This window comes from Eumetopias jubatus, unplaced genomic scaffold, assembly GCF_037043125.1.
Source record: "Eumetopias jubatus isolate StellerSeaLion01/CBP00866 unplaced genomic scaffold, mEumJub1_p1.0 scaffold_16, whole genome shotgun sequence".
Classification (NCBI taxonomy): domain Eukaryota; kingdom Metazoa; phylum Chordata; class Mammalia; order Carnivora; family Otariidae; genus Eumetopias; species Eumetopias jubatus.
In genome coordinates, this window is record NW_028274822.1 from 92,827,813 (window position 1) to 92,849,667 (window position 21,855).

At 51.3% G+C, this 21,855-nt stretch overlaps 1 protein-coding gene and 1 long non-coding RNA gene across 3 annotated transcripts in view; one reads left to right on the forward strand and one right to left on the reverse strand.

The window, feature by feature from the left end:
• Positions 1–10,319: 10,319 nt before the first annotated feature.
• Positions 10,320–14,086, reverse strand: LOC114202561 (uncharacterized). Its single transcript, XR_003607819.2, has 2 exons — positions 12,024–14,086; positions 10,320–10,937 (listed from the first exon to the last, which is right to left on the reverse strand). It is a non-coding gene; the product is annotated as an uncharacterized LOC114202561 (long non-coding RNA).
• Positions 14,087–14,932: 846 nt separating this feature from the next.
• The window catches only part of SFSWAP (splicing factor SWAP), a 68,889-nt gene continuing 61,966 nt past the window's right edge, over positions 14,933–21,855 (forward strand). The window contains exons 1-3 of one of the 2 annotated variants that reach the window (XM_028095835.2): positions 14,933–15,284; positions 17,840–18,009; positions 18,592–18,723. In XM_028095835.2, the coding sequence (XP_027951636.1) occupies positions 15,067–15,284; positions 17,840–18,009; positions 18,592–18,723 (520 nt within the window). In that variant the 5' untranslated portion in view covers positions 14,933–15,066. Of the gene's footprint in view, positions 15,285–17,839; positions 18,010–18,591; positions 18,724–21,855 lie in introns of those variants that run through there. The other variant, XM_028095836.2, reaches the window with a different exon arrangement.

Genomic DNA, 21,855 nt, shown 5'->3' on the forward strand with positions numbered 1-21,855 from the left:
AGACCGTGAGGCAGCTTTCGCTGGGAGGCCCCTGTGGGAGGAGTGGGGGCTGCGGATCTCCCGGGCCCCCAGGGTGGCCCCGGGGGCTCACATGACCAGAGGGCACAAGAGGAGAGGTGGGCGGTGGAGCCCGGACCCCAGGAGGGGACTGGGAGGGAAGACAAGCCAGCCCTGCAGGGAACTCCTGGGAGGGAGAGATCCCAGCCCCCAACTCAGAGTGCGAGACCCAAGGCACATTTGATCTTCCATAAACTGACTTAACTTCCATTTTAGCCCCGTGCAGCATGTGGTATTCATGGGCCAGGGTCCTCTGCGCTTGATCCTCCGCCTGCATTTTCACGTGGCCTCACACAAACCCACTCACAGGGGACGGAGCCAGGCTTGGCCTCTGTCTCTCTGACCCTAACATCGCTGCTGTGCCACTTCCCTCGAGGGACAGGAAGGAGGGACTGGGCATGTGTGTCCATTGGTCCAGGAGGACAAGCAGCGGGGGCTCCTGGAGGAAGAGCTGATTCCAGGGCTGGGGTGGGAAACTCAGGTGAGTGGGGTGTATCTGGCGGGGCCAGAGAGGGCGCGTCCCCAAGTCATCAAGATGCGCTCACCCCATTATTGTTGCATATTAGGTTATGGTTGGTTTACTGCCTCCCCAAATTAAGTCTCATGGTTAAAAAGAGTACCAGGGGGACCCAGTGCAGGGACTTGGGCCAGAGTGTGCTGCCGGCCTCCGCAGAGCGTGTCTGAACACGAACACGCTTACACGCCTGCATGTGTACCTCCAGGTCCTTTTCTACAGATGGTAGCACACTTCTGGACATTTCATAAACATCTCGATCCTTCCACGTCGTGAGGCTGCAGCGCCCTCGCTGTGGGGAGACGGCAGAGTCCCGCTGCACAGACGCCCCGCAATTCAGGTGGTTCCCTATCAACAGACGTTTATTTCAGCCTTTTGTTACAACAAATAAGCCTACAATGAATGTCCTTGTGCAGACGTCCTTGTGCACATTAGAGCATTATTTGTAATGCATGCTTGGAATGCTCTGAGGATATTGTACAATAATTTACTTAATGGAGCCCTATTTTTAAACATTTAGATTGTCTCCAATTTTTCCACCATTATAAACAGCCCTGCTATGATCATAAATCTTGGCACACACTCCTGATTCCTTCCCTGGGATGAATTTCTAGAAGGAAGGGCTGGAGTGCTTTCAACCTTCAAGCTGCTTCACGCCCATTTTGCAAGGGCTGAGTCAGGGCCGCCCAGGCTGGTGGTACGCGTTGTGCACTGCTCAGGATGCCCAGGAGGCGGCAGGAGGGGGCTGAGGAGGAGCCTGTGGTGCACGGGCCAGGTAGCTAGGTGTCCCCTGGAACAGGTGCCTTTCTCTAGTCTGCACAAAGGTGCTGTCAGTGCCAGCAGGGCCCTGGGCTGTTGTCGGAGGCAGAGTCTGAGGTCACAGAAGGCCCAACTGAGACCACCCACCTCGGGCACCAGACAGCCAGGGGGTGGGGTCAGCTCCAAGGACTGTCCAGTCTCGTTCAGGTGACTCCGTGCATCGTCCAAGGTGAGAGGCAGTGTCATCGCTCTGGTCACCGTCCCCTGGGACTGTCCACCACCAGCAGGAACGGAGTCCCCCACCGGTCACCAGCTGACCAACGCCCGTCTGGTCCTCAGCAGATGCTGTCCCTTCAATGCTCTGGTCCTCAGGCTCAGGAGCAGCCCTGTCCCCCGGGCGCTGGGCCCGAGCTTGTGAGAGAGGCCCCCCCACCCCGGCTGACCCCGCGGTTCCTGCGCCTCTGCCCTGGGGGTGGGCGAGCCATGGTCCGGGGTCCCCACGCTGATGCTTCACCGCGAAGCCAGGCCCATGGTAGTGACGGTGGTCACCGCGGAGCAGGGCCTGGTGGTGGAGACGGGGTTCAGGCAGGGTCTCTTCGCGGACAATGCTCCGGACCCAAGGGCTGCCCAGTCCGCAGAGACAGAGAGACAAAGAAAGAGAGAAAGACGTAGAGAGACCATGGGATAGAGAGAGAGACACACAGAGACAGAGAGGGAGGGAGAGACAGAGGGACAGGGAGAGAGAGGGAGACAGAGATGGAGAGACACAGAGACAGAGACAGGGAGAGAGGGAGACAGAGATGGAGAGACAGAAATTGAGACAGACAAATACAGAGAGACAGAGACACGGATTGAGATGGAGAAGGCGGAGACAGAGAAAGAGAAACAGAGACACAGAGAAATAGAGAGTGGGAGAGAGAGAAAGAGACATAGAGAGAGATAGAAGCAGAGACAGAGAGACGGAGAGAGATGGGGCACCTGGCTGGCTGTCTATACAGCATGCAACTCGATGTTAGGGTGGAGTTCAAGCCCCACGTTGGGCATAGAACTTACTTTAAAAAAAAAAAAAAGGAAAGAAAAAAATACTTATACCTGGGGGGCGCCTGGGTGGCCTAGTTGTTAAGCGTCTGCCTTCGGCTCAGGTCATGATCCCGGGGTCCTGGGATCGAGCCCCACGTCGGGCTCCCTGCTCAGCAGGAAGCCTGCTTCTCCCTCTCCCACTTCCCCTGCTTGTGTTCCCTCTCTCGCTGTGTCTCTCTCTGTCAAATAAATAAAATCTTAAAAAAAAAAAAAAGAAACAGAGACAGAGGGACACAGACACAGAGATAGAGACAGAGACACAGATTGAGCTGGAGAAGGGAGAGACTGAGAGAGAAAGAGACAGAGAGACACAGATGGAGACACAGAGACAGAGAGAGTCGCAGATGGAGAGACAGACTGAGACACAGAGACACAGATGGAGACACAGAGACAGAGAGAGATGCAGATGGAGAGACAGAGACAGAGAGACAGAGACACAGATGGAGACACAGACACAGATGGAGACACAGAGACAGAGAGACAGAGACACAGATGGAGAGGCAGCAGAGACCCACAAGACAGAGCAGACAGCATCAGGACTGTCTTCAGGAGGCTCGGGGTGGACCTGGCAGGACCCCTGCTCTCTGGTCCCAGGAGGTGGGGTCTGGGCAGGCAGATGATCCTGCGTTTTTGGATTTCCTTCCTCTGCACAGAGACAGGGAACCACAGCCGGAGAGCAGGGAGGGGGAGGGAGGGAGGGGAAGCAGCTCTGGTGACACGAAGCCCCTGGACCAAGTGAGGGCATCAGACCCTCTGAGAGGCCAGAGAGAGCAGAGCTGGGGAGCAGGTGCTTGGGATGCAGTCCCCTGCCCCCCACCAACCCCCAGCCCCCACTCCCTGCCCAGCGTCCCAGGGGCTTTGAGCTGTCACAGTGGTTGGAGCGCATAAAGACCTGCCATGTGCCTCCAGCAGGTGGTAAACAGGCACTGCCCCAGGCCCCAGAAGTCCCTGCAGCTGACCTCTCCTAGGCTCCCCACAGACCCCTCAGGACCAGTGTTAAGGGGTAAGGCCCAGCAATGCTGGGGGGCAGGGGGCAGGTAGAACTGTGTCCACGGGGACAGCCGCCCCTCAGCCCAAAACAGTGTCTCCAGGCCAGAGCCGTGGCCCAAAAGTCTAGGTGATCCTATTTAAGATAAATTTCCAAATATTTAAATATTGCTTCTGATTAAAAAAAAAAAAAATCCTCGGGCGCCTGGGTGGCTCAGTTGGTTAAGCGACTGCCTTCGGCTCAGGTCATGATCCTGGAGTCCGGGGATCGAGTCCCGCATCGGGCTCCTTGCTCGGCGAGGGGCCTGCTTCTCCCTCTGACCCTCCCCGCTCTCATGTGCTCTCTCTCATTCTCACTCTCTCAAAAAAATAAATAAATCTTTAAAAAAAAAAAATCCTCTGTGGACTTTGACCTATCCCCGACTGAATACAAAATTCAGGGAGATAATTCACAAGTAGACAGCTCTCCTCCAAAATCCAGCTATGTCCATGCCCACAAAATCCTGCAGACCTACCTCAGGCTTGTCAGGTCCCTGAATGCACTAATTTTCACTTATTTACACGTGGGGTACCGGCGGATTCTGGGTGGGCTGGGTGGAGCCTGGGCCTTCGGGGACATTGGCCAGGGAGTGCTCAGGTGGGTTTTGTCCCGGTAAAACCTCACTCGCTCAGAGGACCCTAATGCAGGACTCCCTTGCAGGGAGGCGGGCAGAGCAGGGGCCAGCCGTCATTTCTATGCTAATCAGCCTCCCGCAGCCTGATGGTCTTGGCCCTGCCAGGACCCCCCCCCCCCCCCCCCGCGCTTCAGGGTCTGCTTCCAGTACTGGAACCCTGCACGTCCTCCGCAGTCAGATTTTCCTGATTCAGCCCACCCCCGCTGCCTCCGCCTGCGCCCTGGCTGAGCGCCATCACACACCTGCCTCGTCATATCTCAGGCAGGAGGACAATGGTCCTCAGTCCCATCGGCCCGCGGTGGGGGGTAGGACACCCCTCTTCCCGTGGAGTGCATCTCTGTGAGGGTGCCTCTCTTAGTGCGTGCCCAGGGACAGGGAGAGGGGCGGGTGCTCGGGCTTTCCCTGGGGTCTCTCTGCCTGAGCCCCTGCTTTGAAATGCTATTCTGCAGGTTCAATCCCTCTGAAAAGCATTCAGGGCAGAGACTGCAAAGTACTGGCCTGAGGGAAAGGTGCTTTGGGGTCTGCTTTTTCCAACTTAAAAAAAGATGGGGGGGGAGTCACATAAAAACCAGACTTTCAGTTTCCCCGCCCCCAGCCCCTGGGCATGGGGATAAGGGTCCTCTTCTAGAGGAAGGCACCTTCCAGTCCCAAACCCCCATTCCAGCACTGAGTGACCTCATGTGCATCACACGCCTGGCCCCTGTAAGCACCTGAGTTTAATACTCCCTGATTTAAAGGAAAAGATAATTTTCACGACTCTTAAAATGATCAGGTTGTTCGAGGAAGATGTAAGGACGTTGAGCTAGTCGGCAGCTGAGTTGCCAAAATCTTACCTGCTCCTGGTGGAAGGAAATCACTGGAGTGTTGGGCTCGGTGTTTCGGAGAAAGAAAACATTTCACTGCTTTATTTCTGTCCCTGATTTGGAGAAGAGTTTTGGGTGCAGTGCAGGCTTGTTTGAGGATGCCCCTGAACAAGGGCACCTTGAGGCCACCCTTTCCACTTGGTCCTTTCCAGGCTCATTTGACAAGACAGCAAAGGTAACCTGGTGACAGTGGAAACCCTCAGTGCCATCACACCTGTCTACAAATTACGGCTAAGTCCCCACACAGGGAAATAGTCCTACGTGCAGCCAAAGTAAATTCCCCAGCCACACCTGAGGCCAGATGCTTTCTACAACAGCGCTGGGCAGAGTCAGCACCAAGCTGATGTTCGCCAGGGCCTCTCTACACCAACCCTCGGTCTCACCCCATCCCCGGTCCCGGTTTCCAATCTCAACACTCGCCTGTGCTGCCACAGCTCAAAGACCATGTCGGCTGCCGTGATCAGCAACAGGGTCACCTCGGTGCAGCTCCCAACATGTCACTGGAAATGCCCAGTGACAGAACAACCTGGTCCAGAACACCCATCCATTCCCCCCCACAGGCAAATACCACTGTAACTCTGCTCACTGAAAGGCAGGCGTAAGCCTGGTCATAGCAGCACTATCTGTAAAACCCCCAAAATGAAAACCACTCAGATGCCTGTACACAGTACATCCGATAGAGAAATGATGCTATTATCACAATCAGATGTCATTCAGCAGGGAGAATGAATAAACTGGAAAAGAACCTGATACAGATGACTTGCAAATCAAGACACCAGATACTATATAATTCCATTTATCTAACATATAAAAACAGGCAAAATTTATCTACCGTGATAAAAATCAGGGGAATAGTTAACTTTAAGAAGGAAACCAGTATATCCTGATATATGGAAAATACCATAATTTTTTAAAGATTTTACTTTTTTGAAGATTTTATTTATTTGAGAGAGAGAGAATGAGAGATAGCACGAGAGGGAAGAGGGTCAGAGGGAGAAGCAGACTCCCCGCTGAGCAGGCAGCCCGATGCGGGACTCGATGCCGGGACTCCAGGATCATGACCTGAGCCGAAGGCAGTCGCTTAACCAGCTGAGCCACCCAGGCGCCCTAAAAGATTTTAGTAGATACTTCACCAGAGAATATACCTGAATGGCTAATAAGCCCATGAAAAGATGCTCAGGGGGCGCCTGGGTGGCTCAGTCGTTAAGCGTCTGCCTTTGGCTCAGGTCATGATCCCGGGGTCCTGGGATCGAGCCCCGCATCGGGCTCCCTGCTCCGCGGGGAGTCTGCTCCCTCTGCTGCTCACTCTCTCTCCTGCTCTCTCTCTCTCTCAAGTAAATACATGAAATTCAAAAAAAAAAAAAAGATGCTCAGCATCATTAGTCACTAGAGAAATACAAATCCAAACCACAGTGGGATACACACCCACTAAAATGGCTCAAACCAACAGGACTGACACACTGTGTGCTGTAGGAATGCACGATGGTACAGCCATTTGCAAAACAGTTCAGCAGTTCCTCAAAAAGTTAAATATGCGGTTACCACCACATGCATTAATTTCCTGAGGCTACTGTAACGAATGACCACTAACTCAGTGGCTTAATGCAACACAAATGTATCGTCTTGTCATTCTGGAGACCAGAAGTCTGAAATGAGTCTTCAAGGGGCTGCAATCCGGGTGTGGGCAGGGCTGGTTCCATGGGAGCCCTGGGGGTTGGGGGGAGAATGCTTTTCGCCGCTCACCTTCTAGAGGTCCTGCTTGCATATTCCCGTGGTCTGCTCCCCTGATGTGGCCACTCCCACCTCCCGCTTATAAAGACCCTTGTGATCACATTGAGCCCCCCCCCGATGATCCAGCCTCCCCATTTCTAGACCCTCAACTTCATCACATCTGCAAAGCCCCCTTGGCCGTCTGAGGCCATGTTCACGGTGCACGTGTGCATGCTGATGCACTCCACGTCTAACGGGAAAGATGTGGCCAGAGTTCAAGACAACAGAAGACACGGGGCAGTGCAATCAGACGTCGATTAACCGCACAAAGGTAAACACGCTCCAGTTTCTGAAGTCCCATGGGACACCCTAGGCCCAGGTAACGTCTGACCCCAAATTCATCATAATGGCTCAACTGAAATGCTGGTTCACAAATGATGTCCCAGAGTTCACCCCGAATACAACACCAACTGGTGAGTGAAAGGATGACCAGGAACAATTTGGTGAGGAGTGAAGTACGTAGTCTCCTATCTTTAGACGGTGAATCCGTGTGGTCGGTAAATGCAGGTGACCAAAGCCTCGGGCATGACATGGCTGAGCCGCACAAGGCCCAGGAGCCACCTGCCCATCATGCACCTGAGCCAAGCGCCAGCCCGAGTGGGAAAGAAGATGCCTCCCAAAATGCTTCTCCACAACAGCCCAGAGGCTCTCGCTCTGGGAGCAGAAATCCAAGACGAAGGGACAGATTGGGGATGACACAGACCAGAGCAGAGGGAAATGACGGACTGTCTTGCTTATTTGGGGTTGTACTTTTGTGACTGTGTCTAGCAAACAGTACTGGTGGAGTCAGAAACGGGAAAGAAGAGCTGTGTGTTTGGAGATCGGACGTTGTTATTGTTCTCATTTTGGAAGAGTGCTTTTTCTTCCTGAGCTCAAACTTCTGGAAATAACACGGTGGGAAGATGGAGAGCCGGCCATCAGGGGCAGAGCATGTGATCTGTCCTTTGTCTTTACCACAAAACCTCACCAGGAGACGCACATGCTACTGTCTTTGGCACAACCGTTTGGACTTGGTGGTTACAATACTGGCTTGAAGGAGGCGAGCCTGGGTCACACCACGACCGAGACGCCTTCTGTCGCAGACATGATGGCAGAGACGGCAGAGACGGATGAGATAACGTCCTCCTAAGAAAGCCCTCCCTGCTGTGTTCCACCTGCTCTGAGCCTCCCAGAGACAGGGACCATGAGCTCCTCACCACCAGCACTGAGCACGGCAGCCTTGGCCACGGGCAGGATGGCCGCTGCCACGGCCAGGAGCACAGGCTCCGGGGAGGCCCCCCCCCCCCCGCCATCTGCGGCCTCGGGCGGGCTCAGCAGCAACACACAGCACCTTCTTCAGGAAGAGTCTGTTCGAAAACAAAATTCAACTCGCCAAATTGTCAAGGTCTTTCTGGCTTTATTCTGCGCTTCATGACTCAGGCAGCGTCCACCCAGCAGACAGGCGGGAGCTCCGAGGAGCGGTACGGAGGACCTTCATAGGCAGAGGGAGCAGGAACAAGGCCATCACACCACACATTACACTACACCGCTTGGGGCACCTGGCGCGCTCGGTCAGCTGAGCGTCTGACTTGGTCTCGGCTCAGGTCACGATCTCAGGGTCGTGGGATCGAGCCCCACGTTGGGTTCTGTGCTCCGTGCTGAGTCTGCTTGGGATTCTCTGCCTCTGTCCTTCCCGCTCATTCTCTCACTCTCTCTAAAATAAATAAAGTTGAAAATAATAAGAATAAAAAGTGGGTTGGTTGTTGCGACGTTACTTCGCTCCAGGGGAAGGCAGGGGTCTGGCAGACAGATGACCCGACTAGTGCTGACCAGGCAGGTCCTGACTGACCGGCTGAAGATTCCATTTCTGGGAGATCCGAAACTGCCACCGTCTTGGTTTGGTGACATGAGGCTTAGCACACATGACTCCACCTGAGGCCGTTGCCTTCTTTGTAACAGGGCCTCGTAAGGACTAAGTGGGTGACACACGTGCTCCGGGGGGCGGGGGCGCTACCCGTCCTCACATCCGTTGCTGCCCTGGGCTCAGTGTCACGAAGGCCTCAGCCCCCGGCTTCTGCCTGCTCCAGCCAATGGGGCACCGCGTGGCCGTCGGAGGGCGGGAGGAGGGGGGCAGGCCACGGTACTTCTCCGCTCGGTGTTGGAAGCACCTCCCGCATCAGGGCAGCTTCTTCCTGGTCCCAGTCTCCGGCTCCAGCAGGGGCCCCGCACCGCCGACCTGCTTCTCCCGCGGCTCATGGCGGGGGCTCTGGGCTGCCCGGCCACCTAGCTGTTTGCAGCTCTCCCCCTAGGACTTCGTTATTTGTTCAGGTTACGAACTTTTTTTTTTTTTTTTAGGATTTTATTTATTTGACAGAGAGAGACACAGCGAGAGAGGGAACACCAGCAGGGGGAGCGGGAGAGGGAGAAGCAGGCTTCCCGCGGAGCAGGGAGCCCGATGCGGGGCTCGATCCCAGGACCCTGGGACCGTGACCTGAGCCGAAGGCAGACGCCCAACGACTGAGCCCCCCAGGCGCCCCTCAGGTTACTAACTTCCCTCTGTTTTCCAGATTGAAACCTGACTGACAAAGGGCTCAATAATAGGAGCTACTATTTTTAAACTAAGCACTTTCAGATTCACAGTATTTGATGCCCGTTCGCGGTAATTGTATGTTTACATGGGTTCCCCTCCCACTTGATTACATGTTGAGTGGGAATAATGTAAAACGCAGCTGCCTCGGCTGGCTGGGCCTCCCGATACCCGTTCTTTTCCAGTAAGAGAATCTTCCCTTTATTCAAGGAGACAATGTATCTCACTAAAAGCACAGTGCTCCACTCCGTCTGGCTCCTGGACGCTGCCCTGTCATTTGCCACTGAACAAAATTCCCAACGGACAAGGAGTCATTCATTTTTGTTGCCCTTGGGATACAAACCTGTGTTTTTTACCACCCAGGGCTTCAGTCCTGCAAGACGTACTCAAGTGCCCGACACACAGTGGGTGCTCAGGCAAGAGGTGATTTTCATCACCCTGAACCCAAACTGGGACCCACTGCCCATCACCCTGAACCCAAACTGAGACCCAATGCCCATCACCCTGACTTATTGCATTATTCACAGGAACTCTCACAAGTGTATAAAGATCAGATCTCATTTACTTGAAAAGAACACAAACGCAAGAAAATGGACTGACTTGGAAATCTAGACATATGGACCCATTTCCTGTGACTATTTCCTTCCCAGCCTCTGCCCACTGTGGGTGATGTTAGGACAGAGGCATTTCCTCTCTGGCCTCCCCCAAACTGGCTGAGACTAGTTAGCATGCGGGGGCGGACTCCGCCTCCCATGAGTAAGCCGCGATCACAGAGCTCTAGCTTGACTGGGCGGAGCCAACGTCCTCCTGTCACCTCATCACCTCGGCGTAAACCCCACCCCTCCCTGTAAGATGTCCTCGGTGTCCCGAGCACACACTCCTATGTGGGAACAAAGCTAGCGTGGGCCAGCAACCACGTCCAATCACAGAATAGAAAGGTGTCTTCCAGGGAACACAAGCAGCTTTCAAATGTTTACCGTGAGCCACCATAAGAAATATGGTTGTGTGTGGGTGCAGCTGAATTTAAAATATCAGAAAGTAGTAACAACTTACAGCTGAGATGTCCTTTTTACTTTTTAAAGCCATTAGAGAAAAAGGCACTTGACAGTTTTGATCACCCACGTAGCGACGCGCCCCCCTCCAGCTCGGCAAAGCAAATGCAGTGTCCTGGGGTAACCCTCTGCCTCTCCCCACATCGGGTCATCTATTAACACTGCTTTGCTTCTTTTTAATCTTACCACCCACGCATGCACCCCTACACATTATAGGTGAATTTCACCTGTTTGCATTTTATGAGTGGAATCGTGAGAGTAACTCAAACACTGTCTGCACTTTTCTATCCTGCTTCCTTTGCTCAAAAGGTTTGCGAAATTCATCGATGCTCTTGCTTACAGCTGTGGCCCGTTTCCTTGTATTATACCCCATCACGTATTATCAACATACTGCAATTGATTTATCCATTCTATTACTGATGGACACGGGTTCTTTCCAGTGTGGGGCCGTTCAACTAACGACGTCATAAACATGTGTGTCCAGGTCTCCTGCCGCACTCGGGCCCGCATCAGGGTGTCCGCGGACAAGTGGAATTGCTGGTGACGGGGTATACTGAACTTCACTAGATATTCTACTGACAACAGTCCTTTCCAGTGGTTGTAGCAATAAACAAACTAAAGAAACAAATAAACAGAATAAAAATTAAACCAAACAGTGGTTTTACCAATTTACACCCTGCTAGCAGCTTATGAAGGTGTACACTGCCCCCCATCCTTACCCACTTACTCATGTTGGGACTTACATCTCTGGGGTCCAAATGGTACCCCATTTGCATTTCCCTTATAGAGATTAAACTCCTTTCCACGTGTTTATTGTAATTTAATTTCCTTTTTTATAAAAAAAGTCTGTTAATCTTTCACCATTGTTATTATTTTTTTTTAAGAGAATGCATGCACCAGTGGGTGGGGGGCAGGGGGAGAGAGAGAATCTCAAGCAGACACCCCACTGAGCACAGAGCCTGACACGGGGCTGCATCCCACGACCCTGAGATCATGACATGAGGCAAAACCAAGCCTTGGACACTTTAACAGACTGAGTCACCCAGGCGCCCCTCACCCATTTTTTAATTAATTTTTCTTATTGATTCATACAAGCTCCTTACATATTCTGCACTTCTGTCAACTGTACGTCTCCTCCCTCTCCCAACAACAAAAAGTCCTAAACAAAACGTTAGCAAATCAAACCCAGCAATGTATATATGGAATAAAATATCATGATCAAGTTGAAACGATCTGAAAAATTCAAGGTTACTTTAACATTAGAAAATCAACGTAGGGTGCCTGGGTGGCTCAGTTGGTTGAGCGACTGCCTTCGGCTCGGGTCATGGTCCTGGGGTCCCGGGATCGAGTCCCGCATTGGGCTCCCTGCTCGGCGGGGAGTCTGCTTCCCCCTCTGGCCCCTCTCGTGCTCTCTCTCATTCTCTCTCTCTCAAATAAATAAATAAAATCTTAAAAAAAAAATCAATGTAACCCACTTATTAGCTTAAAAGAGAAAAATCAAATAATCATCTCAGTGCAAAAAGGGCATCTGATAAAATTCTACTTCCTTTCATTAAAACACACACACACACACACACACACACACACACACACACACCCGCCCCCTAACAAACTAGGAATACAAGGGAACGTTCTTCTGATAAAGGGTAGTCTCCAAGAACCTCCACCCGAGCCACACTCAACAGTGGAGGTAGGGAAAACCTTCACGCCGAGACCAGGAACAGGTGAGGGTGCGCATGACGCCCGTGTGTCCTCCGTCGGGGCAGAGGCGCTCACGCTATGAGGGGAGAGAATGGAAGAACGACGAGAGGAACGAGGGTAGGCCTGGGAAGAAGCAAAGCAGGCATCACTCACAGACCGTATGATTGTCCAGGTCAGAAATCCAAACCAATCTACAGATAAAGAACAAGAAATAATGAAGCTGAGCAAGGCAGCCGAACACAAAAATCAGTGTTTAGACTGTCTTCCCAGCAACAAACAATTCGCAAGTGGGACTTAAAAGGGTTCACGATGGCATCAAAAAGTGAAGTATCTATAGGAATATATCTAACATGCTCAAGATCCTATGGAGAAAACTAGTAAACGTTGAGAGACTTTTTAATAGATGGATGCCTAGTAGATTGGAGGAGTAAACATTGAGAAGGTGCCAACTCTCCCCAGGCAATCCCAGCACCAACGCGTGAAGGCTTCTGGGAAGAACTGGACGAGCTAACTCTCAGATTCACTTGGAAATACAGAGAACCAATTGAGAGACTTTTTCCTCGTGTTTTCATGCTGGTTATGAGCCTCTGCACTGATTTCATCAGCAGCGGTGGACTACAGCCCGCAGTTCAAACACCACTGGGCCAGTTCAACACCTGACCCCCCTCCCCCCCACACACGCTTCAGTGCTTTTGTTTGAAAACACACTCAGGGCAGATGGACATCCTTGTGTATCAGCTCTAAGATCTCTGGCAGCTTTCTGAAGGACAGAGTCCTGTTCTGTCCCTACTTTACAGAGAAGGGAGGCTCAGAAAGGACAGAACTCAAAGTTCCAGTGGAACTGAAGTCAGGGTTAGGAGTGCAACCCAGGTCTTCAAAAATCCCACGCCAGGCTGAAAAAGCCACCTGCACACCTGCACAGGGTCTGAAGGCTTCCAGACTCCCCTTGAGGTCAAAGGAGCAGAGGAGTTTGGCTCGGAGTGTTGGGGCTGACCCAGCTCCCTGAACTCCAGGGAAAGCTCGAAGCGGACCCAGCATCCCAACAGACCTGCAGGTGCCTGGAGCATCAGGTAGGACTTACTGAGCAACTGAGAGCTACAGTATGCCCCCTCGGTGGGGGCAAGGCAGCCTTGTAGAGCCAGATAGGACAATGGCTCGGTCATGTTCATTCTATAGATAGAAATCCATACTTGGCGGACTGTGTGCCAGGTGCTAGCCCAGGGACTGGGGATGCTCAGATGAACCCAAAAAAACCCTGCTCTCCTGAAGCGAATACTGGGGAGAGCTATATACAGATGTGATGTGAGGTGGTGGTGAGTGCTCCAAAGGCAGATCGGCCCCAAGAAGGGCGGACGAGTGCAGGAAATTCTACTTGGTGTGCACACCTACAGCCAGTCTGAGAAGGGACCAGAGCTGAGACCTGGATGTGGAGCCTGGCCCAGAAAAAGCCAGAAGAGTGACACAGCCAAAGAAATCACAAGGGCAAAGGCCCTGAGGTAGAAACTGCTCGTGGCTTAATTTTTAAAACCCTATTACCCACCCTTCATATACATTATCTTATCTCAACCTTACTAGCAGAAAAAGCTGTACTTTATGGACAAGGAATGTGGGCTGGAGGGAAGAACATTTACTTCACTGGCAGTTCAGGCCCAGCGCCAAGAGAGCTCTGGGCCCCAAGGCAGTGCTTCTGCACTCCAGCCACCGGGCAGTCTGGCCTGAAACTCTAGACTGGACCACAAGATGCCACTCTCCTACGGAAAACACAGGTGGGAAAACTGAGGCCCAGGAGGAACCTACTCGAGTAGCAGTCACCCCGCATCCAGGTGGCTGGTCTCCCAGAACGAGGCCCCCTGCATCAACCTCGACTACTTTTTTCCCACGCGAGTCCCAGGAACCTGAAGTCCAGTTAGGGCAAGGGGCTTCACGACTTACTAAGCCCTTCGGTTTCTGCTACGGAAACCTTCCCAGGTAGACGGGATGAGGGTCGCGATCCCCAGGACCCACAAGTTACCAGGGCCTCAGAAACCTGAAGCGACTGCCCTGGAAAGGGCAGGGCCTGACCCCCAAACCCCTAGCCCTCTAGCCCCCAGCCTCAGAGCTCCCCGGGCCCCCAGCCCTTGGCCTCAGAGCTCCCCAGCCCCCCAAGTCCCCGGCCCCAGAGCTCCCCGGCCCTTTGGTCCCCCAGCCTCAGAGCTCCCTGCCCCCCCAGCCCCCAGCCCCCGGCCTCAGAGCTCCCCGGACCCCCAAGCCTCTGGCCTCAGAGCTCCCTGGCCCCTTGGTCCCCCAGCCCCAGATCTCCCCGGGCCCCCAGCCCCCGGCCTCAGAGCTCCCCGGCCCCCCGCGGCCCCCGGCCCCAGAGCTCCCCGGCCCCCCAAGCCTCTGGCCTCAGAGCTCCCTGCCCCCCCAGCCCCCAGCCCCCGGCCTCAGATCTCCCCGGCCCCCCAGCCCCCGGCCTCAGAGCTCCCTGGCCCCTTGGTCCCCCAGCCCCAGATCTCCCCGGCCCCCGCGGCCCCCGGCCCCAGAGCTCCCTGGTCCGCCATGCCCCAGCCCGCGACCCCCAGTCTTCGGCCCGGACCCTGGCCGGGGCAGCGAAGACCAGGAGACCTCGCGCGGGCGCAGAGAGGGGCCACCCCAGCGCGCCGCGCGCCCGGCCGGCCCGATGCAGGTAGCGCGCGATCCGGCGCCGCGCTTTCGCCACTGCTCTGGACAACCGTCTGAGAAAACGAACCTACACATGCCCTGTCCTTTGATCACATCAGCTCCTACCGTGGCGAGGCCTCCGAATGCCGAAGGCTAGAGCCAAAATACTTTCCGGCGCCTCGAACGGCTGCAAAGAGTAGCGAATCTGCCAAATCTGCTCGCCGGAAGTAGGGCTGCCCTCGCCGGAAGTTGAGCTTCCTCCATTTTGTTGCCCGCTATGGCGGCCGTGTCGAGTTTGGGGCCGGGATGCGGCGCTCTTGACTGAGGGGGTAGGCCAGGCGGAGGCATTGGGGACATCCGCGCGGCGCAGAAGAGGACCAGCCTGGACGCCGGCGACGCTGTCATGTACGGCGCGAGCGGAGGCCGTGCCAAAACCGAGAGGAAGAGCGGCGCGAAAGAGGAGGCCGGACCCGGCGGTGCCGGCGGTGGGGGAAACCGAGTGGAGCTGCTGGTCTTCGGCTATGCCTGCAAGCTGTTCCGGGATGACGAGCGGGCCCTGGCCCAGGAACAGGGACAGCACCTCATCCCCTGGATGGGGGACCACAAGATCCTCATCGACAGGTCGGTTCCTCCCCCCACCCGCCGCTCCTCCCCTTCCCTCGCCCGCTTGATTTCGTCTGATGTTGACTTGATGGCCAGGACTGAAGGGTTTTGTGGAGCCGGCGGGGATCTGGGGGACCCCCTCCTCTGTCCTTACACCCCCCTGGTTCTGGAGGGAGGGGGACGGTGAAACCTGCCCTAAGGCACTGGCTGGAGCTGGTGCCGCGTGTGTCGCCGGAGGGATCGCCTCTGCTCCCGCAGCCCCTCGCGACCCCTCACCCCGGTCGCCGGTTCCAGTTGGCCGCCCCGCGCGGTGGAAGCTGCCCGTGCCCCGGCCTCTCCCGACCGGCGTTCCCGTGGGGTCGTGCGCTGCCTCCCTGCCCGCGGCGCTCCCACAGCTCGGTGTGGGGGGAGGGCACCCCGAAACATCGCACGCTGAGGCCGCGCTGTTAGGAAACCTTTTGGACCCCGAGAGTTAGCCTTGAAACTTGTGTGCCCCAGCGCCCTCCTTGTGGAGCGCCCCTATTTTGCCGGCATGACGTTTTGACTCCGCCAGCCCCCTCCTCCCCACCCAGGGATGCTCTGACGTGTTCTGACTTGATGAATCTTCAGACCCAGGGTGAATTTGCCAATCAGTTGGAAACCAGTTGACCGGGGCAGACGCTGGCTTTGCTCTTAGAGGTAGTGTTCTTAGGGCTGGTTTCACGGTCTCTTAAAACCTAAGGGTGGAACTGGGGTGCAGATGTGTTTCTTTTCAAATCGAACCTGCTTTAGGTAATCGCCCTCGGGGTGTTCAGCCGCTTTGGGCAGAGGGGTCCGGGGTTGGGGATTTCTAAAGATGTTTGGTTTGAAAAGGACAGCATTACATGCTGTAGGTTGTTTGCTCCCATCCCCTCCCGTATTTTCAGCCCCCCTTTCCTTCTCCTTGGGGTTCTTGTTTGTTGCTTTGGTTTTTTTTTTTTTGCCGGTTTGGCAACTCTGCTTCTGGGGCCCGGACTGAAAAGCTAACGATGACCAGCCATTTAACTGTGGAATAGTGTCTCCGAGTGAAGGAAGTCCGTCGTTTGATTAAAGCTGGATTCTGCAAAGCCCTGGGACATGACTGTAGGGATGACCTGTGAGCTGGCCAGAATGGACACATTCATGACCAAATAGGCCTTTTTCCATCCCTGACATTGCCGTTTGGAGTTAGATCTAGAGAACAGTGACTCTGGAAGGGAGGGTTGCCGGAGCAGGTCTGGACCTGACGCTCCATGCTCTGCTCAAACATGCTGTGCCTTTAAACCATAGTTTCTATCGCTCGATGTTGCCTGAGTTGTCAGGCAGCTTTGCTTTTCCAAAGTGTTACTTGTGATATTTATTATTAAAGTTTGGTAAGCGATGAAGTCTGAGCTCTTTATGCAGTTTTCCATATCATTCTGTACATGATTGATTGGAGTGAGGTCTTCCAAAACTAATGGGGAGCAAACGCTACACATGTACATGTATAATATTTTCAAATAATGATCTACATTTGTAAGTTAAGGAGGTTTACATTAAAAATAATTTTGAAATTTAATAAAATGCAATAACTTGGCTACTCTGGAATTTTGGCCTTTTTTCTTGTAAATGTCTTTTTTATTTAAGTAATTTTTGGTCCTCATTACAAAAGTCAGCATTAAAAAGTCAGGCAGACTTTTGTTTGTCTCTGTTTGTTTTTGCAAGCCTAAATCTGAGTGTTTCTAAATCACTCATTTATTATTTGATATTGCACATCAACAGCAGCTTCACCGAATCTTTATGTTAAAAGTATAGCAAAAAGTGACTTTATTCCTAATTTGGCTAACGTGCCTATTGGTCCATGCACATAAACATGGATGTGTCTTAACGTATGTGATTTCCTGGGGGTAAAAAGTTTAGAAGATATTTATACTGCATCTGCTAATAGTTTTGCTCTGTTTCCAGTGAACCTCCTTAAACTGCACGTATATGTCACTGTTCCTATGTATGTGTGTCTCTCTATCACATAACCCAGCACTTATTTCCTCAGCCAAGTGGCTAGGGGGCGAGCCTAGCCAAGATTTTACCTCCAATGGACGCAAGTTTCTTTGGTGAAGATCTCTCCTGAGAGTTCGGGACTAGCAGAAAGAAGCGAGGAAATTTCGACCGTTGGGTTCTTACGGATAGGTATTTATGTATTCGGTTTGTGTGAATGTAAGCTATATTTGACTTTTCAGAAAAAAAAAATTTTTATTTTTATTTTTTTTTTGCAAATGGCATTGAATGGTTGAGCAAACCATAAACGGTAAGCACTGCTAGTGAAGTGAGCACCACTTATACTATTAAAGGGTTGTTTACCTTTAATTACAAGTTTTGTCATATTATACAAAGGAATTTAGACTTTGTTACAATAACTTGAGTTTAAAAGTAGGTGAGCTATGACTAGCCAAATTAAATATAAATCTGAGAAGATTTTTTATGTTTGTTTTACTATTTTTATTTCTTTGTTTTAATCGGTAAGTATGTATATAAAACATCACACACAAACCAACCTAGACGTTAACTTCTTTCCATTGACCAGCGTGTTCATATTACAGATATGATGGGCGCGGTCACCTGCATGACCTTTCTGAGTATGATGCTGAGTATTCCACGTGGAACCGAGATTACCAGCTCTCTGAAGAGGAGGCACGAATAGATGCCCTGTGTGATGAAGAGAGGTATTTAGCCTTGCATACGGACTTGCTTGAGGAGGAGGCAAGGCAAGGTACTGCTCAAGAAAAACTTACTTAAGCAACAAACTTTTTAAAATTTTTTAAGTATTTAAAATTTACTCCCATTCATTTTTTTATACTCACTCTTTCTGATATTATCTTGACAGTACCCAGTGGATTGGAAAAACAGGAGTCTTTGCGTTCTGAGAGGACCTCAGGATAGTTTATATATAGAGCCACAAAGAATTTTCCCAGCTTTTGAGGGCAGACTGGGATTTGAAAAAACAAAAACCAAACTCTTTAACTGTTCTTCTTTAACAGTATCGTATAAACTAAAATTGATGTTCTTGTCTTTGCCTTAACAATCTTTAATACAGTTCTTAATCCCCAAATTTCTCAGCAGGAAGAAATTTTCCACAAAAGACGTGTGTTCTGCTAACTGTGGTAAACATGTACTGGCAAAAGAGTCCATATTATTAGATGTGAGGTGTGAATTTGTAAAAACATGTTTGCCTCAAAAAGAGGTTGAAAAAAGTGTGTTGTATGCTCTACTGATAGCTACAACTTTAGAAATATGTAAGATTTTTCTCAGTAAATTTCCATTTTTGTTAATAAAATTCTCATTTTTATTCAAGAGGAAGAATACAAGCGATTGAGTGAAGCCCTGGCAGAGGACGGGAGCTACAACGCAGTGGGGTTCACTTACGGCAGTGACTATTACGACCCGTCGGAGCCGACAGAGGAGGAGGAGCCCGCCAAACAGAGAGGTGAGGGGGGGGCTGCCAGTGTAACACGGCTGCCGGCATCCTGCACACGTCGCGGTGCGGTCTTCACGGTACAGGCGTGGACGCTAAGCAGTGGTAACCTCACTGTGACACAGACAGCATTAGTGGAACTCCTTCTTAGGACAGAACAAACTAGAAATTAGAAAATTAAGTGTTCCTGGAGGTGGAAACTGAATGCAGGCTCTCGTCTGCATTGGATCTGGATGCCTTCCACGTATTTTTTTTTTACTTGGGTAACTGGAAATTACTCACTCTGGATCTTTGTTTCTTAACTGATGATACATGAGTTGATATACATGGTGATTTGTTCTCACGGGCGGGTGTCACCTTACAGGATAGGCGTTAACTACCCTCGTGTGAACCTGCTTCTTCACATCCCCTCCAAAACTAAAATAATGACAAGGCTCAGTAGGATGCCTGTGGAGTCACTTGCTGATCTACAGAGAAGAGCACGAGACCTCCTAGTTAGACTTGGTAGGACCCGTAACACGCACACCCGTGTGGTGGTGTGCAGTAATGTTTATATAAAATGGAAGATTTTAAAATCATTCTCTTCTGGTTTAACTCTAGGAACTTTCAATATAAAAAAATAGTGCCCCCAAAATATCTGGACTTGCGAGTGCAGGAACAAATATACTTTGTCACTTTGGTAAGCCATGAGAGCACAGTTTTTACGGCCTTGCATAGTAATCAGACATTAACTATCAGTAATGATGACACGAACCGGAAACCTCAAGGCTAGATCAGTATGTTCAGGACCTTCTGTTTAAGGGGAAGGAGAACTGTATGGGGCACCCAGCTGGCTCCGTCGCAGAGCATGTGACTCTCAATCTCAGGCTCCACGTTGGGTGTGGAGCTTACTTTATTTATTTTTTTAAAAGATTTTATTTATTTGAGAGAGAGAATGAGAGATAGAGAGCACGACAGGGAGGAGGGTCCGAGGGAGAAGCAGACGCCCCGCTGAGCAGGGAGCCCGATGCGGGACTCGATCCCGGGACTCCAGGGTCATGACCTGAGCCGAAGGCAAGTCGCTTAACCGACTGAGCCACCCAGGCGCCCCGGAGCTTGCTTTAAATAAATAAATAAAAATATTAAAGGGAAGGAGAAGTCTAACTTTAGAAACTATGGGAATGTTTAGTGAAGTAGAATCACATCGTACAGGGATTTCGTTTTAGAGCTAACAGTTATTTGGGACTTAATTGGTTTCTCCTTCAGTTACAAACCTCCTAACAAGTTTCTAGTAGTTATGTCAGCTTAATGTTACAGTGTGGTCCTCCCGGCCTGGTGCGGCCGCGCGGGGATCTCCTGCCCCCTTCATGGGTGGGGGCCACCTTGACAGGACGTAGGGCGTCTTGCACAGGTACTTCCTTGTTGCCCTTCCTTCGTCCTGCTCTTGACCTCGTGGGCAGCAGTCACTGTTGTCCAGCTGTGTCCTCGGGGCCTGCGGAGACTTTCTGCACAGACCGTGTTCCGTTAAAGCCTCGTTAACGGCACTTCATGCGCTCAGAAGTTAGGACTAGTGGAAATGTTCTTGCAGGTCCAAGAAGTAAGCACTCATTCCTTTATCCACAGTGAGTGACCTCTGTTAGGGTTCTGGATAGTTGAGATTCTGCTGGTTTGCTCCCGAACTGTGTACATTATGTCTGCTTTAAATACGTAGTATTTTTGATCAGAAGGAAGGAGTACGTCCTATATCACTTCATACGTGAGAGTGGAAATTTCTAAAGGCCCAATGTCTTTTGCAAGATCAAGTGACAACTTTGGAAAACTCCATAATATTAATTTCTTAACATTCTCGATTAGGGATCAGCCTTCTGCCACCGCTGGCCCAACCACAGGTTTGTCAGTGAAGTTTCATGGGCGCACAGCCACACTGGCTTGTGGCTGGGCAGCCTTTGCAGCTTAGCGGCACAGTCGAGCAGTTGGCCCACAGGCCATGTGTGGCCAGAAATGCTTACCGTCTGGCAATGTCCAGAAAGTTGCCGACCCCTGTTAACACGTGTCGGATATTGTCCCTGTGTAATTAAACTTCTTTACAATTACTGAATTTTAAGAATTTCAATGTGATTTAATTTCTCTTCAAAGTTTTAACGTGCTTTCTCTTTAACTTAAAGTTCTCTTTACTATTTTATAAGTTTTTTTTATTTCTATAATCACATTCTCAGGACTTTGCCTTATATGCTGATTACATTTTTTTAAAGATTTTTTTTTTATTTATTGAGAGAGAGAGAATGGTAGAGAGGGAGCATGAGAGGGAGGAAGGTCAGAGGGAGAAGCAGACTCCCCACTGAGCAGGGAGCCCGATGCGGGACTCGATCCCGGGTCTCCAGGATCATGACCTGAGCCGAAGGCAGTCGCTTAACCAACTGAGCCACCCAGGCACCCCTGATTACATTTTTTTTAAGATATGTTTGAGAGAGAGTGCTAGAGCATGCATGTGGGGGAGGGGCCTAGGGACAGGAAGAATGTGAAGCAGACTCCTCGCTAAGCGTGGAGCCCAGTGCAGGGCCGGATCCCAGGACCTGAGATCTGACCTGAGCTGAAATGAAGAGCCAGTGCTCAACCGACTAAGCCACACAGGCGTCCTACGGATTAATTTTTTTAATGAAAGTTGGGCCCATGTGAAACTTAAATCTTGGCTTTTTGTGCTTCGCTGATGCTAATGTAGGTAAAATGCCACTTGGTAGAATTCAGGTTGGTACCCAGTACCACTGACAGGGAGGTTTTACTTCTGTGTTGCATTCCTTTAAAAAAAAAAAAAAAAAAAAGGCTTTTTTTTTTGGTTTTCCAGTGCCCTCAACGGGTTTAACTATTCCTTGATTTTCAAAGTTACTATATTGTTCTGGCATTTTGGGGCATTTTAAGCTTCATGCTGTGAGCATCTCTGTGTCTGTGCATCACCCCCTGTTCCTTCCACATGGCAGATTCTTGTGATTTTCCTGTGCTTTTTTTTTTATCATTATCAAAGATCTTTTTTATGCAAAAGGGGGATTTGAATTTATTTGAATCTGAGTATTGTAATGGTTGTATTTTGTTCTGTGCTACTAAAGCCATTTTTCTATAAATTAAGGTGTGTATAAGGACAGAGCAGCTCTGTGTAGCCTCCGTGTTCCA